The sequence below is a fragment of the Schistocerca piceifrons genome, chromosome 5, assembly GCF_021461385.2.
Source record: "Schistocerca piceifrons isolate TAMUIC-IGC-003096 chromosome 5, iqSchPice1.1, whole genome shotgun sequence".
NCBI classification, from domain to species: domain Eukaryota; kingdom Metazoa; phylum Arthropoda; class Insecta; order Orthoptera; family Acrididae; genus Schistocerca; species Schistocerca piceifrons.
Genome location: NC_060142.1, coordinates 273,592,578 through 273,610,598, shown reverse-complemented (window position 1 = coordinate 273,610,598; position 18,021 = coordinate 273,592,578). Strand labels below are relative to the sequence as shown.

The 18,021-nt window shown below is 41.0% G+C and overlaps 1 protein-coding gene across 3 annotated transcripts in view; it reads right to left on the bottom strand.

Moving 5' to 3' along the window:
- The window catches only part of LOC124798409 (GATOR complex protein WDR59), a 283,785-nt gene that overhangs the window by 230,077 nt on the left and 35,687 nt on the right, over positions 1-18,021 (bottom strand). For all 3 annotated transcript variants that reach the window (XM_047261802.1, XM_047261803.1, XM_047261804.1), the window contains exon 3: positions 438-573. In XM_047261802.1, coding sequence (XP_047117758.1) covers positions 438-573 — 136 coding nt within the window. The remainder of the gene's footprint in view (positions 1-437; positions 574-18,021) is intronic.

Genomic DNA, 18,021 nt, shown 5'->3' with positions numbered 1-18,021 from the left:
AATAGACTTTATGACAAGCTACACACTATTGTAAGTTACAGCACTACTTCTTACTTTGTAACCTGCTTGTTTCTTAATAAAATTCATACAAGCAAGTCATAAAAATGTAAATTTCTTTCCCATCTACATCTTGAAACAAATATTAATTACAATATTATTAAACTATTCTAATGTACTTCTTGCTGGTTCTGATTAGGACAGTGCTGTTGAATTGTCCTATTATATGCCCATGAGTTACTATATGTCAAGTACCAGCTACACACAAAACTGGGAGAAAGATACAGGTAATCACAGAAAAGAGACTAAATTAATTTAAACTTCAATTACATAACTGAAAGAAACAGATAATGTATTTTATGAATGTTTGTTTACTGTATTTATGAAGCTTATCTTTAGTAAGTAATTAATTATTGAATAAAATTATCTACTGTACTCACAGATATTGCACATAATTCTTTATTAGTTGAACTAGGATTCCACTGTGCTGCTCCAACTTCATATTTACTGTGTCTAGGAACTTTGTGAAGAGCATCCGATGGATCATTTAAATTTTTAACTGCTAAATATCTACGCCTGAAAATTAAATTACATGATATATTACAAATCAAATGTTAAATCTATGCTACTGTTTAAAATAACATAATAAATTAATGGGTTGTAAAATAAGAATAAATATAGAAAAAATAAAAACAAAATATGTACAACTGTTCATACGTTACAAATACCACTTCGGTTGCAAAGTTCTTTTATTACCACACGACCAGTTTCGGGCTCTTATAAGCCCATCTTCAGGTGTCGCAACTTGGTGCTGTGGCCCCCGGGCTCTACAATTGAAGTGGTATTTTCAATTTCTGGTACAGCGCTCAGTTGCAGATGTTCCTCCAACAGAACTGTTTGTACAACTGTTCAGTCAGAGCTAATCACAGAACAAGTCTCTCTCTCTCTCTCTCTCTCTCTCTCTCTCTCTCTCTCTCTCTCTCTCTCTCTCCCCCCCCCCCCCCCCCCCCCACACACACACATATGTGTGTGTGTGTGTGTTTTGCAAATCACATTTAAGTGCCTGGCAGAGGGTTCATCAAACCAAATAATGTTGATCACATTATATCAACAAAGCCACGGGCGCGCGCACACACACACACACACACACACACACACACTACACACTACATTAAGCTGTGGACAAGACTGACGCTGAGGTACAGTATGAGACAACCAGATAACAGTTTCACTTCCCATAATTCAGTGAATCCTTATCTCACTGACTCATGACTATGCTCCACAATAGCAAGGCAACAATACAGAGTAGCATAGTGCACATCTAAAAAAATTGCAACACCCAGTAAGTATGACCCCCATGAATCAAAATGCAGATAGTGTGTATAATATACCAGAAATACTTGATTAAAACAGCAACGATGGAGAACACACAGGCTTATCAATATTCTCTCGAGTGACCAGAAAGGTCAAAAAGTGATGAGCCATCAAAGTGGAAACGTGAGACCATATGACAGAATGTCTTTTCAATGTCAAAATGGAATGTTTGGTATCAGTAATTTAGGAAAACCACTAAAACCTAAATTCAGATAGCCAGAAGGGGATCTGAACCATTTCCTAACAGAATTTCAACAGTGAAGACTGTCAATGTCAGTACACTAACACCTAACACTTACCCCACTGCCACTGTGTGACAGGATGCTGAGAGACTCAACAGAAAACACACTATTAAGCCACTCATCACACTAGCGATGGTGTTCATGTACGTATAAAAGTTTGGTACGACCCAACGCACTGCTTCAGGTTGAACAAGCAAGCTGCTACAGCAATGATGCAAATGTGGGACAAATGGAATTGAGGACAATGCTGCAACAAGCAGTAGATCATGTAAAGAGCACACAGCGCAGCATGGTTGTCATCTAGAGTGTATGGCCATGCATGCCACTGATTTATTGGCTCAGACTGCAGTGAGTATGTGAACACTATCATAGGTGTAAGTTTGTAGGCTTTTGCAGCCAGAGATAATACCCATGAATTTCTTCTGAGTTGTAGACAGCATCATGTTGTAACATTATGTACAAGCCTCTCAATTGCCACTGATAGGGGCCTTTGTCTGGGTATTTAATACTATTGGGGCAATGTAATTTTAAAGTGCTGTCTTCACTTCTGTCCCAGTCTAATACATAAAAATGAACAGACATTTGATCAGCTTCTAAGCATTCCTACACCATTTATCTACTGTGCTGAAACTTTGGTGAATTGTGTGTACATCTGCAAAGGTTTCTTAGGGAGTAAGGACCACCTAACTTCCATGGGGTGGAGGTGAGAGTGAAACAGTGTAACATAGCAGCTAGCTTAACTCAGGAAGTCTTGAGCAACTAAAACCAAATTTTGTATATAAATGACTCATTATTTGTATAAAACTACTTACTCTAGGGGTAAGTGTGGGGGTGGGAACTGTGACACAAAAATATTTGATAACAACCAACATTAGTACCAAATCCATAGTTTTCGAGGTAGCTATGCTCACTGGTGGCAGTGCCAATAAATCTGCACCACTAAGACAGTGGTTGGAGGAAGTTTGACACAGTAGCATTTCAGCATATCTCTGTAATGACTGAAGCAATTTGTACCAAACTTGGTGCACATTTTCATTGTAAAAAATTACGCGACAGTACAATACAGCTAGCACCCCTATGGTTGATGGTGGGGATTAAAGGGATGATGTAAAAGAATAACTCGTGAATGTGTGAAGCAATTTCAAACAAATTTGCTATATACATGACTTCTTACTTGTATAAAAATACTGTGGAAATAAGATACCCCTATTACATCTAGGGATGGGGTGGGGAGGAGAAGGGGTGACATATAAAAATATTCAGAAATGACCTATTGGTATTTAGTTGACTTGGAAAACTTTAAAAGTATGAAGCACAATCTGTGTTTTATTTGTGTTGTCAAAGCATCAACCAGGTCACTTCATGTGCAAGGATTAAAGCTGGAAAAATAAATGCTTTTACAAGCTCAATTATATGTTGCATGGTCACAAGTGAGGAAAATTTGTTCTTTCACATGATGGAAGGGCCAGAAGTATACCATGCATATACCAGCACTTCAACATATATTTTAAACTATATATGAAGGTAGTATCTGTTCCCGAAAGAACAGTTACCGTATACCGTTGATGACCATGCAGCTTTCACTAGAATGAAATGATAATTAAATGGACACCCTAGTTGCAAAAAGGCGTTGATATGCTTCATTGGGCTCATGTTGAAAATGTGTGCCCCAACCGGGACTCGAACGCGGGATCTCCTGCTTACATGGCAGACGCTCTATCCATCTGAGCCACCGAGGGCACAGAGGCTAGTGCACCTGCAGGGACTTATCCCTTGCACGCTCCCTGTGAGACCCACATTCCCAACATGTCCACACCACTACATTCGTAGTGCGCCTAATAGATGTTTGCCCAACATACTCATTACTCGTGGCAGATTAATCTACCAAGTCCCGTAAGAGTTTGGGCATAGCGTGTGCATTCGCACAAGAAGGTCAATGGCTGGGAAGCCATATTTTAACTATATATGATTGCTGGAAACCAAGTTTCCTGAAGAGCAATGCAGAAGAAAGGGTGAAGGCTGATAAGTTGTCGGAGCTCAGCTAGATGGTGGAAGAAACTGCTGCAGTTCCACTGGAGGATGGTATTGTCCATGTCTGAGAAAGGCGTAACGGGACTTGGAAGGCAGATTACGCTGCTGGGTCACCTGCTGCCTCCGATTGAGCACCTGTGCTAGTGCTATCCATTGTGTCTGAGGGACCGGTGAGATCGAGGTCCTCAGCGGACGCCAGAATCTCCACCTCGTCCTCAGACGCAGAGCTGGAAGGTTGCGGTGAGCTGGCTGCCACCGCAAGGTCCTTGGGCTTAGAGCTCTTCTTCTTGGGTTTCTCACGCTGCTCCTTGGGTTTCACTGGCTGGGAGGGCTTCACCGATTCAGTCTCCAGGACGGAGGAGGATCGTGAAGCCCTACGACCAGCTGATTGTGGGCACTGACGCCACTGTTGGTCGTCAGCCTTCCCGCTGGTGGAAACCTGGGAAGGGAGGGACCCAAGGGACCCCTTGCGAGCGTGAGAAGCCGAAGAAGTGGGACACTTCTCCGGCTTAGAAGCAGGGACGGACGTCCCCGATGGGTGGGATGGTGTTGCTCCTGAGGTAGGTGGCACAGGAGCAACCCGGTGGGTAGAGCCCCCCACTGGCGACGGGGCAGGAGTTGAACTACTTGTCGATTCGGCCGGAATTCGAGAAACTGATGGGGCTAGCACAGGTGTTGTAGCAGTGGTGTAGGAAGATGTCATTCTCACAGGATGGAGTCGGTCATATTTCCTTTTGGCCTCAGTATAAGTCAGTTGGTCCAGGGTCTTGTATTCCATGATTTTACGCTCTTTCTGGAAGATTTGGCAGTCTGGCGAGCAAGGTGAATTGTGCTCCCCGCAGTTGACACAGATGGGAGGCGGGGCACATGGAGTATTGGGATGTGATGGGCGTTCGCAATCTCGACATGTGAGGCTGGAAGTGCAGCGGGAAGACATATGTCAGAACTTCCAGCACTTAAAGCACCGCATCAGGGGAGGGATATAGGGCTTAATGTCACATCGGTAGACCATCACCTTGACCTTTTCCGGTAATGTATCCCCCTTGAAGGCCAAGATGAAGGCACCAGTAGCAATCTGATTTGAACGATGAACGCGCCGGACAAAATGTACACCTCGGCGCTCTAAATTGGCGCGCAGCTCGTCATCAGACTGCAAAAGAAGATCCCTATGGTAAATAACTCCCTGGACCATATTTAAACTCTTATGGGGTGTGATCGTAACGGCAACATCCCGCAACTTGTCACAAGCAAGTAACCGTCGTGACTGGGCAGAGGATGCCGTTTGTATCAGGACTGACCCAGAGCGCATTTTGGACAAGCCCTCCACCTCACCAAACTTGTCCTCTAAATGCTCGACGAAGAACTGAGGCTTTGTGGAGAGAAAAGACTCCCCATCAGCTCTCATACAAACTAAGAATCGGGGCAAATAACTGCTACTGCCATCCTGAGACTTACGTTCCTCCCATGGTGTGGCCAGGGAGGGGAACATTTTCGGATCGTACTTATGAGCATTAAATTGAGCCCGAGAATGCTTAGAGACTGCTGGCGGCTGGCCACCAGCGAAAGACGATGTACCACGCTTCATTGCGGGTCATCTGCCCTGATGCCACCTACTCCGACCAAGGGCCCTCCCCACGAGTGCCAACCAGCCGCAGCAAGAGCCACCTGGCAGGATGGCCGTTGCCGGGAGTCCCGATACCCCAGGAGGATAGGCATCTACTCCTTGGCATACGTGGGGAGTTAAGGGTGCAGGCATCAGTAGAGCGATCCCTGTGTTGTCAGGGGGCTACAACCAACAGGGTACATGGCGGCCCCACCACAACGGACTGGCTACCGTGCTGGATGTTAGGTAACATGTGGTCCATGGTCGCCGTCAGTGCAGAAAGAAGCACCGCACAGTGCAAGGTGTAATCTGCACGCAGAAACTTAGTCATGCCCAAGAGATGGAGAGCGGGCTGGACTGCAATTCAACGGCGAATAAGCTGGCGAAAGGTCTGATCGCAAGATGGACACAATGCACCAAGAAAGGCGCCCTTCCCCAATTGGCTCGCTCTTTGGAAAAATTTTGAGATATGAAGGTCAAACCCAACAGGGGACCATCACATAAGGCCGAAACGTTTGAGACTCCTTTTAGTCGCCTCTTACGACAGGCAGAAACACCGCGGGCCTATTCTTACTCCCAAACCCGCACAGGGGGAAACAAGATGATTTGAGGTACCAATGGAGTATGGATTCATACATACTGAAGACAAAAGAGACACCAACTGTAACAAAAGTTAGATTTTTGAGCCTCACCTTCATGCAATCTACAAGTATTTCAGCAGGACAATGCACTGTTAGACATGGCAAGGAATATGCAAACTGTTGATACCAATGTTTTCTTGGCCTGAAAAGTGTCTCGCCCATTTAACATATCTAATAACTTTCAGATGTCTTGATTACACTTTTTATTATTTCGAAAATCGCCTAAGCAGAAGCAACCACCAGTAAAATAGATATGACATATACAGGAACATCCACTGAACATGTAGTAAACGGATTCACAAGGCATAATATCAGTTTGGAGCTACAAAACCTAACAGTAAATTAGAGAACAAATTGTGACACACGACTGAGGCCAGGGGTGACAAGTACGAGGGCACAGGAGTTTACAGGATTAAGTGTGGTGATTGTGAAAAATTTTATGTAGGACACACTGGTAGGTCCTTCAAAAACATTTTAGAGAGCATATGTACGACATCAATGAAGCCAGTATAAAAAGGCATCTTTCACAAAGCAACTACAAGCTAAGCAAAATTCAAACCAATCTTAAAATTCTGCACAATGTCCGTAAGGATTTACTATTAAATAAACATGAAGAATTGTAGATTTTTCAGAGCAAAACAAATTTTTCATCAGAAATACTAGACAAACAAATATGACAGCAATTCAAAAGGCAACAGCAAACTATCAGTATTAAATACAATTAACATGTCAGGAATTTGAATCTCCTGGGGAGTGAAGATGCACTCTGAGAAAGTTCGGGCATATGCCGACAGATGGAATGACAACCTGAATAAGAAAGGCAGTCGCAACAAAATGACTGCGTCCCTAGCTGTGTGCACTGTAGAAGAACAGCGAGTCGGGGGGTGTAAAATCTCAACAAATCCATAGAAGGATGTTGTAAAGGCATGGAGGTAGCTGCATTAATGAGAGAAGAGTGTACGAGTGGGTGATGCCTTTAAAAGTGGTCATACGTCAGCCACAGATGAGCAATGGTCTGATCATCCCAGGACAGCCGTTACTGATGAGAATGTGGGATGCACTGATGCCATGATTTGTGAGAATTGGTGTATTTCTGTAGAAGCTTTAGCCAGGGTACTGAGTATATATCAGTGTCAGATCTGCTCCTACCAATACTAGTGAGTCTCTCAATGTACCATTTTCTGTGTGCACAATGGGTGCCTAGGATGTTCACTGTTGAATATAAGATGATGCATGTGTAGGCTGTTACATAATTTCTAGCATGATATAACACTGAAAGACATGACTTTTTTAACATGCATCATCAAAGGGGATGAAACGGGTGCATCACTACTATAGAGAAAGCAAAAGACAGTCCTACGAGTGGCAACACACATCTCCAGCCAAGAAGAAATTCAAGTCTCAGCCCTCTGCCAGAAAAATCCTTCCACCCTTTTCTGGTATATGAACGGGCCGATTTTGGGGCACTATCACCAAAAGATGAACAGTGAGCAGTGCCCGGTACTGCGTCATGTTGGAGAATGAGCTAAGGCCAGCAATACGGGGCCGTTGCAGAGGACTTTTGTCTAGATGCGTTCTTATCCTTCAGTACAATGTGCCCCCACCCCCTCACACTGCCGCTGCAACTCTTGCTGTCATTTCGAGATTGAGATTTAGATCATACTGCCTCCCCCTACAGCACTGATCTCACTCCTTACCATGTGTTTGGACCCCTGAAGGTTGCTCTCGGAGGACAACAATTTGAAAATGTTAATGAGGTTAAAGAAGCAGTGCACTCTTGGTTGTGGTCACAGCAGAAAACCTTTTATTCAAATGGAGTAGAATAATTTGTGCAACAGTATGAGAAGTGTATCAAAAAGGAGGATGGTTAAGTTGAAAAATGTCATCCGGTTTGTAGCTGTAAGTGAAATATGTGTTTGCAAAACATAGTTTCCTGTTACTTTTTAAATCATCCTCATAGATTCCACCAAGAACTGGTTTTTCAGTCTATTTGCAGAGGATTTATAGTTCTGCCACCATCCTAGTGCCTCAGTAGATGGTGGTTACGCACTATGGTTTGCCACTGTGATAAATGCTTTACCTCTTGTGTGGTTTCTGCCTGCATTTGTCTTTTTACCTTAACGACCCCCCCCCCCTCAACAACAGCACTATTGGAGCTGTCCCCAATGCTCTCACCTCATTTTATTTAATGCTGCCATTTTACAATAGATTTACAGTCAAAGGATTACAACAAGTTTTAAAGGATTTCCCAATATTCAAAGATTAATCTTGTTTACCACTTCATCCTCTTCCTTTTAAATTGCTTCATGGCAGTTTACAACACTTGTTATTTACAGAACACAGTTTTATGGTCACAGGATCATAGATCTTATGCACATTATTTTAAATGTACCAGTTCTACACCTATTTCCTTCCCAACCCACTACTACTCTCTTTAAATTTCATTAATTATCTTATGTACAATTAGAGATTATGTTTTATTATATAGTTATACCTATTTCTGTAAGAGTTATCCTAGATTCTTAGGAACATGTTATATGTAAGGTAGCACAATTGTCAGTGTACCATTAGCAGTAATATTGCACTGGTTTTTACATGAATTTATTTTGGATGGTGTTTTAGTTAAACTGATGTTTGGTGGTTAAGTAGTTAATTAGATAAGACAATGAAGAATGACTACCATACATGAATTAAAGATCTTCCATGATTTTCAGTCTCAAACCGCAACTTGTAATTGGGGACTCTGCCACATTCTTCTGGAAAGCACCATCATTCCAATCTCGCAGCACTGATTTTTAAGCTGACTACACACATTACAGGCTAGGTTCCTCACCGTCCCTCATCCTCAGCTTCTGACTGTCAAGGTTATGATGTAATCTGTACTTGTTAAAATATACATTCTCCTAATTTGGTTGGCATCCTCCCCATTTCCGCTCATTTCTTGGATGACTTTCATAAGTACTATGTTAGACAATAATGGTAAAAGGACGCAAACTTGTCACAAACCTTGGCAAGTGTTGAACTCCTAGAATGCTTCTCTCTCTTACTTCACACCTTTGCTCTTTTCCTTCTTGTGTGTGCTCTAGTCATGTCTGCTAAATTTCCTATTATCCTGCCTTATGCCATGGGAAAACCAACAAAGCTGTCAAATGGATCTGTTAAACTGACAGCACTTTTCTCAAATCCATCTAAAGATGTAGTTCCAATGTGGCAGCTGTGGTGATGCAAGCCACGCAGCAGTATCCATTTGCCTGCCCAATGACACTCCTTTGATATAACTGAATGCACTGCTTTTCAATGGTGTATTATAGTGTGAGCAGTCAGCTGGCATGCCACTTTGGCATATCTCTGCTCTCGCTTAACTACAGACATCCTATTGTAAAGGATTGCATTAAAGGAGTGAAATTGGACAGGTGCACAGATAGTGCCACATGGCTAGTGTTGCCACAGCCACTGCATTGGAATTGCACCTTTACAGTTAAATATTTGATCTATAGTAAATATCATTACCCAAAAACATGCCTGATTATCTCAAATTACCTCTGAAATAAAGAGGTTCAGTTTTCCTAACAGGAAAGGTCTATAAGGTACATTACATACGTAGAATTGTGGACAGGTGGGAATGTGAGTCTCACGGGAAGCGTGCAAGGGATAAGTCCCTGCAGTTGCAGTATTCATCTGTGTCCTTGGTGGCTCAGATGGATAGAGCATCTACCATGTAAGCAGGAGATCCCGGGTTCGAGTCCCAGTCGGGGCACACATTTTCAGCTGTCCACATTGAGGTATATCAACAACAGCTGTCGGCAGCTGAGGGTTTCAGTTAGTCATCATTTATTCCAGGGAAAAGCTGCACGGTCATCAACAGTATTCTGTTCTTTCGAGAACAGTTACTGTCTTCATATATATAGTTTAAGGCTACCCAGCCATTGACCTCCGCCTGTGCGAATGAGCGCAGGTTGCCCAAACTCTTACGGGAATCGCCAAAGCGTGCGCGAGTAATGAGTGAATGGGCAAATGTCTATAAGGTACATTACATATGTAGGATTGTGGACAGGTGGGAATGTCTCACGGGAAGCGTGCAAGGGATAAGTCCCTGCAGTCACAGTATTCATCTGTGTTCTCGGTGGCTCAGATGGATAGAGAGTCTGCCATGTAAGCAGGAGATCCCGGGTTCGAGTCCCGGTCGGGGCACACATTTTCAGCTGTCCACATTGAGGTATATCAACAACAGCTGTCAGCAGCTGAGGGTTTCACTTAGTCATCATTTCTTCTGTAGTTGGTACTATCTCTGTTGCTTCTCGCTTGTGCTTATGGATAACTGTACACGATTTCCATTCTTCTGGAATCTGTCCCCTAAAATATTATTGAGCGAGTAAGATATGATGTCCTCCCTAAAGCCTCTACCTTCCAGTTTTCAACACCTTCATAATTGTGTTCTACCATTCTTCTTATTTGCTTCTATTGTCTACATCATATCCATCAGCAACTTTCTCTCCTCAGCATGTAAAATAGTAGCTATAAACTAACATTCATTCTTGTACTATCTTTCATATAATTCTCCTATGCTTTCACTCTAGCTTTCACAGCATCCTCTCATGCCTCATGAACCATTTTTTTTCGCATCTCAGTTTTTCTTGTAAGATTTCTTCTGTTACCCCATGACTGTATTTCTGCCCATTTGCCAATGTTCCCACCCAATTCTCTTTGTCTTTAGGAAGGGATTCAAATCTATTTCTGATGTGATAGTGAATTTTTTATTACCATCTTAATCACTTAGTCTCTCTGCACCAAACTGTTTTAAGACTGTGTTGTTTATTATTCTTGCGTAGCACATTTCAAAACGCATCCTGCCAATATCTAGCATCCACTCTTCAAAATGATTCACCATCACTAAAGTTTTTAAATGTTGATCTATTTGGTTGATTGTGGGTCTGTCAGGTTTCCATGTATTTGTGATGGAGCATTGTTGAGCTAATTAAGATTCTGGCTCACTGTTGAAATGATTAACTCTTCTCTGAGTCTATAGGTATTTTCTTGTCACACCTCAGTTCTGAAGTATCTCAGCACAACCCTCACATTGTATAGCTGGTGTTTTCCATGGTTTTCTTCAGTTCTTCAGAGAAAAGTGCTGTTCTCCATACTTCCTGTCATATTCAAACTTTGTTCTGGACTAGGACTTGAACATGGAACCAAGTCACTTGCCAACAGTATTCTTAATGACTGAGCTATCCAGGCAAGGCTCATGACCTGCCCTCCAAAATTCTGTCCAATTTTTCAGACTTCACAGAAGCCCTCCTGTAAAAGTTGCTATACTACCTCTCCTGTAAAAAAGGAAATCACAGAGAAATGGCTCAGTCACGGTCTAGAAGACTGTTCCTCAGTTTCCTTTCTTTCAAGACACTAGTCCAAAAGGATATGTGGCAGAGTGTCTGTGTAATTTGGAAAGTACGAGACAGGTACTGGCAAAAGTGAATCTGTGAGTCATGCCTAGATGGTGCAGTCAGTAAGAGTATTGCCAAAGAGAGGTTACGTTACATATTCAAAAGTAAGACTCAGGTATATAGTTTCAATCTGCCAATAACATTCAAGATGAGCTGATTCTGCTGAGGGTGGAAGATTCATTCTGGAAGTTTCTGGGAGTGTTATTCTCATCCCCCATTCCTGATTTCAGTTGGGGTTTGCACATTGATAAGTGTGTCCGATGATAAGAAACAGGACTGCATAAAACTTTACTTATTTTATACTCAAATAAATTTTAAATTCCAACGTGGAGATTCTTCACTTTAATATGGTCTATAATGGTGTGTGCAGTCCCACACCTCAAGCTTCAGCCATTGCCTACCATAGGAACACAGTGGTAAGTACGGTGGGCTATTGCTCCTGTGTCTGATGCTCCCTAGTAGTATTTATACACCTGGAATACTATCACTGTCACTTTTTAAGGTAGTATTTGTCATGTTTGCTTTATGCCACCCATAATGAACACTACAGAAGCTAAGTAACATCACCATACCTAAAATAGCATGAAAATCAATGCTAATGGTCTACACACACCACAAATAGCTCAGTACAGGAAGATGTGACAGAATGTCACTACTGGCTGGAACATTACGTTGTGCACTGCCCCTTGCACTGAGCATTGTCCCACCACTTGTCTTCATATGTGCTTGCCACTACTGTAAAAAGGTTGTCCACGACGCGCAAAGCTTCACACAAGCACAACATGGTGCACAGTTGTGGCCTGGAGCTTGGCCTGTTTTGACACTGCTCAGTATATCTTGGTCTCGCTCGGCCTCTCTCGGAACTATTCATTACAGCACAAAATTTCATTTAGAAGTGTGATGAGACTTCATCTCTTCTGGCACTAGGTGTGGCATGACTTTCTTCAGTTTGGCGGATTGTAGTGACAGTGCAGTGCAACCTTCCCTTTAAATGTTCATGGTACGAAGGAAGTTCAAAGGTACAGTAGCTGTTTACACAAATGGAGGTAATCTAGTAATCTACTGTCACAAGCCTTTAAAAATGAATGGGAATCACAGTCGTTACTAGAGCCCAGATTTAAATGACAAGTCATATTTTTTTCTGAACTATAGGGTTAATTTTAGAACAATTTATACACAAATCTAGGCATTTTAGTGTCGAAAAATGTATTTTGATTGTGCATATAAAGTCATATTTCAACAAATTTTAGTAATAGGTCATATTGTGGCTAACTTTTAATATAATAGGTCATATTTCCGTCAACTTTTGCCAAAAATGCACATACCGTTTTTCTCGTATCTTAGAGGACACACGAATAAGAAAATGAATATGTTGCTCATGAGACAATATTTAACGTGCTATTACGAAAGATAAACAGATAAATTAGTACACAGTTTCATTTCTCAGGACTGTAGCAGAAAATCGGTGTACCACAACAGTCATTTCACGAACATAAAACATTGTTGCGCAGAGTCGACAATACGCTCTCAGAGCCAACAAAGGCGGCTTCTACCGTAATAATCATCACAGTTGCACAGGTGTTCCCAGTAACCAGTATGAATAAAGCCTTTGCCTTGTTCAACATGCCTAAAGCAAAGTGTTCCGACAGTGTGAAGTTGTGAGGACATGTTCTAGAATTTGGAGAGAAGTTCTTTAGTACTGATGGGAAAATATTATTTTGTAAACTGAGTGAAGTTAAAGTGCTTTAATGTGCAACAACACTGTAATACCGCTAAACACAGCAGCTGTGTGAAACGAAGTGCTGAAAATAACAGCAGGCAAACGCTGTTATTTGAACAGACAGGTCAATCGTCAACCATGCAATCATTCTGCAAGGATTTGTGTGATATGATGGTGCCTTCAACATCCCATTGGAAAAGCTGAAGAATCCACGCTTCAGACAGATCTTGGAGAAGTACACAACACATCCAATTCCAGATGAATCTACACTGAGAAAGAACTATTTATCCGCATGCTACAATGATGTGCTCAACAAAATACGAATTACTATTGCTGAGCAAAAGGTCTGGCTGTCAACAGATGAAACTATGGATATTAGTGGGTGATATATTGCAAATGTTTTTGTTGGTGCTCTAAAAGTTGATGGCCCTGGAGATATGTTCCTACTAATGTGTGAAGCTCTCGATAGAGTAAACAATTCGACAATTGCTATTTTGTTTGTCAACTCTCTGAAGCTACAGTGGCCGGATGGTGTGAAAAGAGACAACGTTTTGCTGCTTGTAACAGATGGTGCTTCATATATGGCTAAAGCAGCCAAAGAGATTCAGATTCTCTACCCCAGTATGGTGTATTCTACTTGCCTCGCACATGCGTTGCACAGAGTTGCCGATGAGGCGTGATCAAATTACCCTGATGTGGACAAATTAATTTCCTGTGGCAAGAAAATCTATGTGGAGGCTCCGCTACAGGTGCAGAAATTCAAGGAACAAGCACCTTCAACGCCCCTCCCACCTAAACCTGTTCTTACACGATGGGGTTCTTGGCTTAATGCTGCTGAGCATTACTGCACCAACTACACCCAAATAAAGACAATCTTCTGTGAGCTTGATAGCGATGAATCGTGCTATCAAAATTGTGAAACAAGTTTTTACAGATACATTGTCTCGAAACTTGGCATACATCAACGCCAATTTTTCAGTGATATCAAAAGTTATCAAACGATTGGAAACTGTTGGCACTCAGCTATGTGAGGCCCTGAGTATTGTGCAACATTTGCAGAGTGAGTTGGGTTGAGCTCGTGGTCATGTGGCTGACAAGTGAAAACCAAATTGCAAAGTGTTCTCCAACGGAATCCTGGATATTCTACACTGTGCTAAATTAGTGACAGTCTTTCAGGGAATGCCACCACATTTGAAGATACTGAAACAAAGCTGAACTCCAGTGACCTGGCTGCCTTCAAATACACTCCAGTGACGTCTTGTGAAGTGGAGAGGAGCTTTTCCAGGTACAAAGCTATCCTCAGCGACAACCATAGATGTTTGACAATGAAAAACCTGAAAATGCAACTTGTGATCCAGTGCAACTTTGCAGATACTGAAGATTGACATACGGTGTTAAATAATGTGAAACGCTTTAAATACTATGTAGAAATAAAAACATTGTTTTACTGTTTTGATAGATGATCTTTCCACTGTAATTTGTGTTTAGAAAATAAAACATTCAGACATTCAAAAAATAGGTGCAAATTAGCCACAAACCCTACAGAAAGAAAGAACTATTTTGAGAAGTGAATTTTGTATTACTTTATGGTGAATAAAAAATTAAATAAACAAACAAGAATGCTTTAAATAAACTTCTTTTAAGTCATATTTTATTTTTTAAGGTCATATTCATGTAAGTTTTAGGTCATAAATGATTGCATATTTCACTGTTTTTTTGGTACTTAAAATCCGGGCCCTAGTCATCACAGACGAAGTGGACTTAATGAGGGATATTAGAAGAGAATAAACAGCACTGGGGTGTTTTGTTGTCCAATCGAGTGGTCAGACTTGGCAGTCTTGTGAGAATAGTCAGACTTCTACAGGGCATGGAATAGTGGAAGTGACTAACTTAGCCTTGTCTTATGGGCAAAGTGAGGCTGGCAACCCTTACTTACCTTAATAGCATGTGCGTACCAAAGCACAGCAATTATCCATATCCACCAATAAACGTTTCGAAGGGAGTCTGCCAAACAATATGTCACATGTTTTGTGTTGCGTACTGCACGGCACTAAGAGTTCATGGACTTTGGTTGCGGCTACGAGGGGACTTCACCAGATGATACAGAAGCTCCAAGATGATGCATGAGGAGGAATGTTTCAATTTGCCTAAGCTCTTTGACACTAAACAAAATGTGAATTTCGAGGAAGTGACCAAGGCACTGAAAGAATTACAGGAACAGTTTTCTGAATATCTGCAGGATGCTGACAACCTCATAATTGTTTTTGAACTGTTTTCGAGACCGTATGTCATTTCATTTGAAAGTGTCCCTATGTGTATGCAGAAGGAAATGATCAATCTGTAATGTAATTCCTATTTAAAATACCAAATCTTTTGTGTTAAAAGTGTCCAGGAGTTCTACAAGTTTTCCTAGGGATGAGTTTCCAAGTCTTCAAAATGAGGGCGCAAAAGTGGCATCAATTATGATATATTTGTGCGTGTGAAAGGCTTTCTTAGAATATGAAACTACAGAAGGTACAATCACATAGCAACCAGAACAATGTGTCTGTTTGTATGTCAACAGTTTGTGCCAGATATAAATTTTGTTATGTCTTCAGTGAGTAAACAGTAATTAAATAATAGTGTTTTGTTTGTGATCTATGTTGTTGAGAAGTACGAAATCATACTGCTCACAAGCCATTCAATTTGTTCCTTGTGTGATTGTCCTGCCAAAAAATGCAGTGCGATCACAATTTCCACATCTTCGTGTTGAGAGAGCAGGATGTGGTGTTGGGAGAAATGTGCAGTCAGTAAAATAAATCCACAGTATGCATGTGAGAGTTCTTGGCAACCCTTCATCTGAGTATGAAACTGCAAAGTACAGATTCAAGAACGTCCAAAGATTTCCCCATCTAGTGATACACTGCTCTTCCTCCAGTATTTTCCATACAGCACAATCATTCTCTTTGATGACTTATGAAGACTGAGCATGGAGCATCTTTGAGACTGGAGTTACTATAATAAAATACTCAGAAAATGATAGCATGATATGAGCAATTTTGTCAAGCTCTACTGACATCATCTCAAAGAGATGCAATGCTGTCAACTATTCAGAAAAATCTACTGACAGCCACTTTAGTTCATCCATTTAATGCTGTTTGATGAAATATGTGACTCATTATGATATAACCTAATTTTAAACAGCATCTCTGCTTGTCACATTTTTACTAAACATCCACAAAACCCTTTGAACACTTTCATTCTATACTCTGGTAGATACAGTGGTTAGCACATCTTCAGGTTGTTTTATTTTGGTACAAAGATGGTTATACGTTAATTGTTATTCACAACATGGCACTGAACCTTATTTATGAACAAATAAGATTACTTACAAATTGTTAATCTTGAAGTATTCCTGGCATACTGAATACCTGATGATGACAAACATGTTTGGCAAGTACCTGTACCCACATGAAATATCAAAGTGAATGATGACCACCTGCAGTCCAAGAACATCACTGAATATGGTGACTCTAAAAGCTGCTTATTGCAGGCTATTTTCATATAAACAAGTTAGTGAAAACTTGCAAGTAATTTTAATTGTTTGTAGTGCAAGATTCAGTGTCACATTCCTAACAGCAAGCAATATAACTGTATTTATAACAACACAAAATGCAAAGCAGATGGCTGTGGACGAGGTTACATACGTTCAAAATGTGACACGGATGTTTAATATAAAAGTGTTTCTTTGTTAACAATACTAGTTATTAGCAGCAATTCTTTAATTGCTTACCACATGTTAGAGTAGTATTTATTGCTTCCTTTACATTTGGATTGCAACTAACAGTATTGATTCTGCACCTACGTTAGTAGCCCCCTTTTTTTTTTTTTTTTTTGTCACTTGAGTAAAATCTAAATCTTTTTATAGCTATAGTTGTTTATATGTTAGTGGTTGCTTTGGCATAATTCTTTATGTCACATTTCCCTGATGACAGCTGGGTTGCATAGCCTCACATAACCACAGTGACACAATTATTAAGTCTTAGCCTGTAGTCGCAGGTACAATTTTCCACCAAATATTTCGACTCCTGATGTGGGAGACACTATGAGAGGCAAACTCCCCACACTGGCTGCTTTGAAAAAAGGAAACTTTGAATATTTTCCTGACAACTGCTGGAACAGCTGTACCTTTTACTCTTATTGGAAAAACAGCTACTGCACCATGATGTTATGGTGCAATTCACAGTGACAAGGACACAATGAATCTGGTGGATATGCACCTGAAGTAATGGTGATTCATCTACTGCTGTCAAAAAACTGCTTCCTCAGCAAATTCAGAGTTTTTACAGTGTCCTTGCAGCATAGTAAAAAGGGTAGACAATAGGATGACCTTGCTCTCTTCTTTCAAAATTCATATGCTTAAATTTTCTCAACACACATACCAATAAGGAGAGGCTTCTTTCCCATAGCCAATACTCAACTGTGTTGTACTTTGGAAGTGTATCCATCATGCACCATGTGACCTGACTGCTAGTTACTACTTGTTTAATGTAATAAAATTATGATCTTTGCATAATAATAATAACTCATGTGGTTCAATGGTCAGGTGCAAGTCTTCCAAGTGGCTGTCATTTTGATGAATTGTGTGTCTCTAACTTAACCAGTAATCCAATAGGGGAAAGGGCAACTACAGTTCAATGTGGAATTCAAAATGTGTCATTACTGACAACTCTTCACATGACTGAGAGGTCAAGCCTGGATTAAAGTCACAATGAAAATTTCTGTTGTCCATCCGGGATTCAATCCCACAACCTCTCAGATTCCAGGCATGCACTTTAGCACTACACAGCCAGGCCTATCAGTGATACTTAATGATTTGTTACGGTTTTAACAGGGTCAACTTTGAAATCTTACCTTTGAAAGGTTAAAAGAGTTCAATTGCTTTGGTAAAATTTAGAGTCTGAATCAATGGACTGTTAATGCATCTTAATGT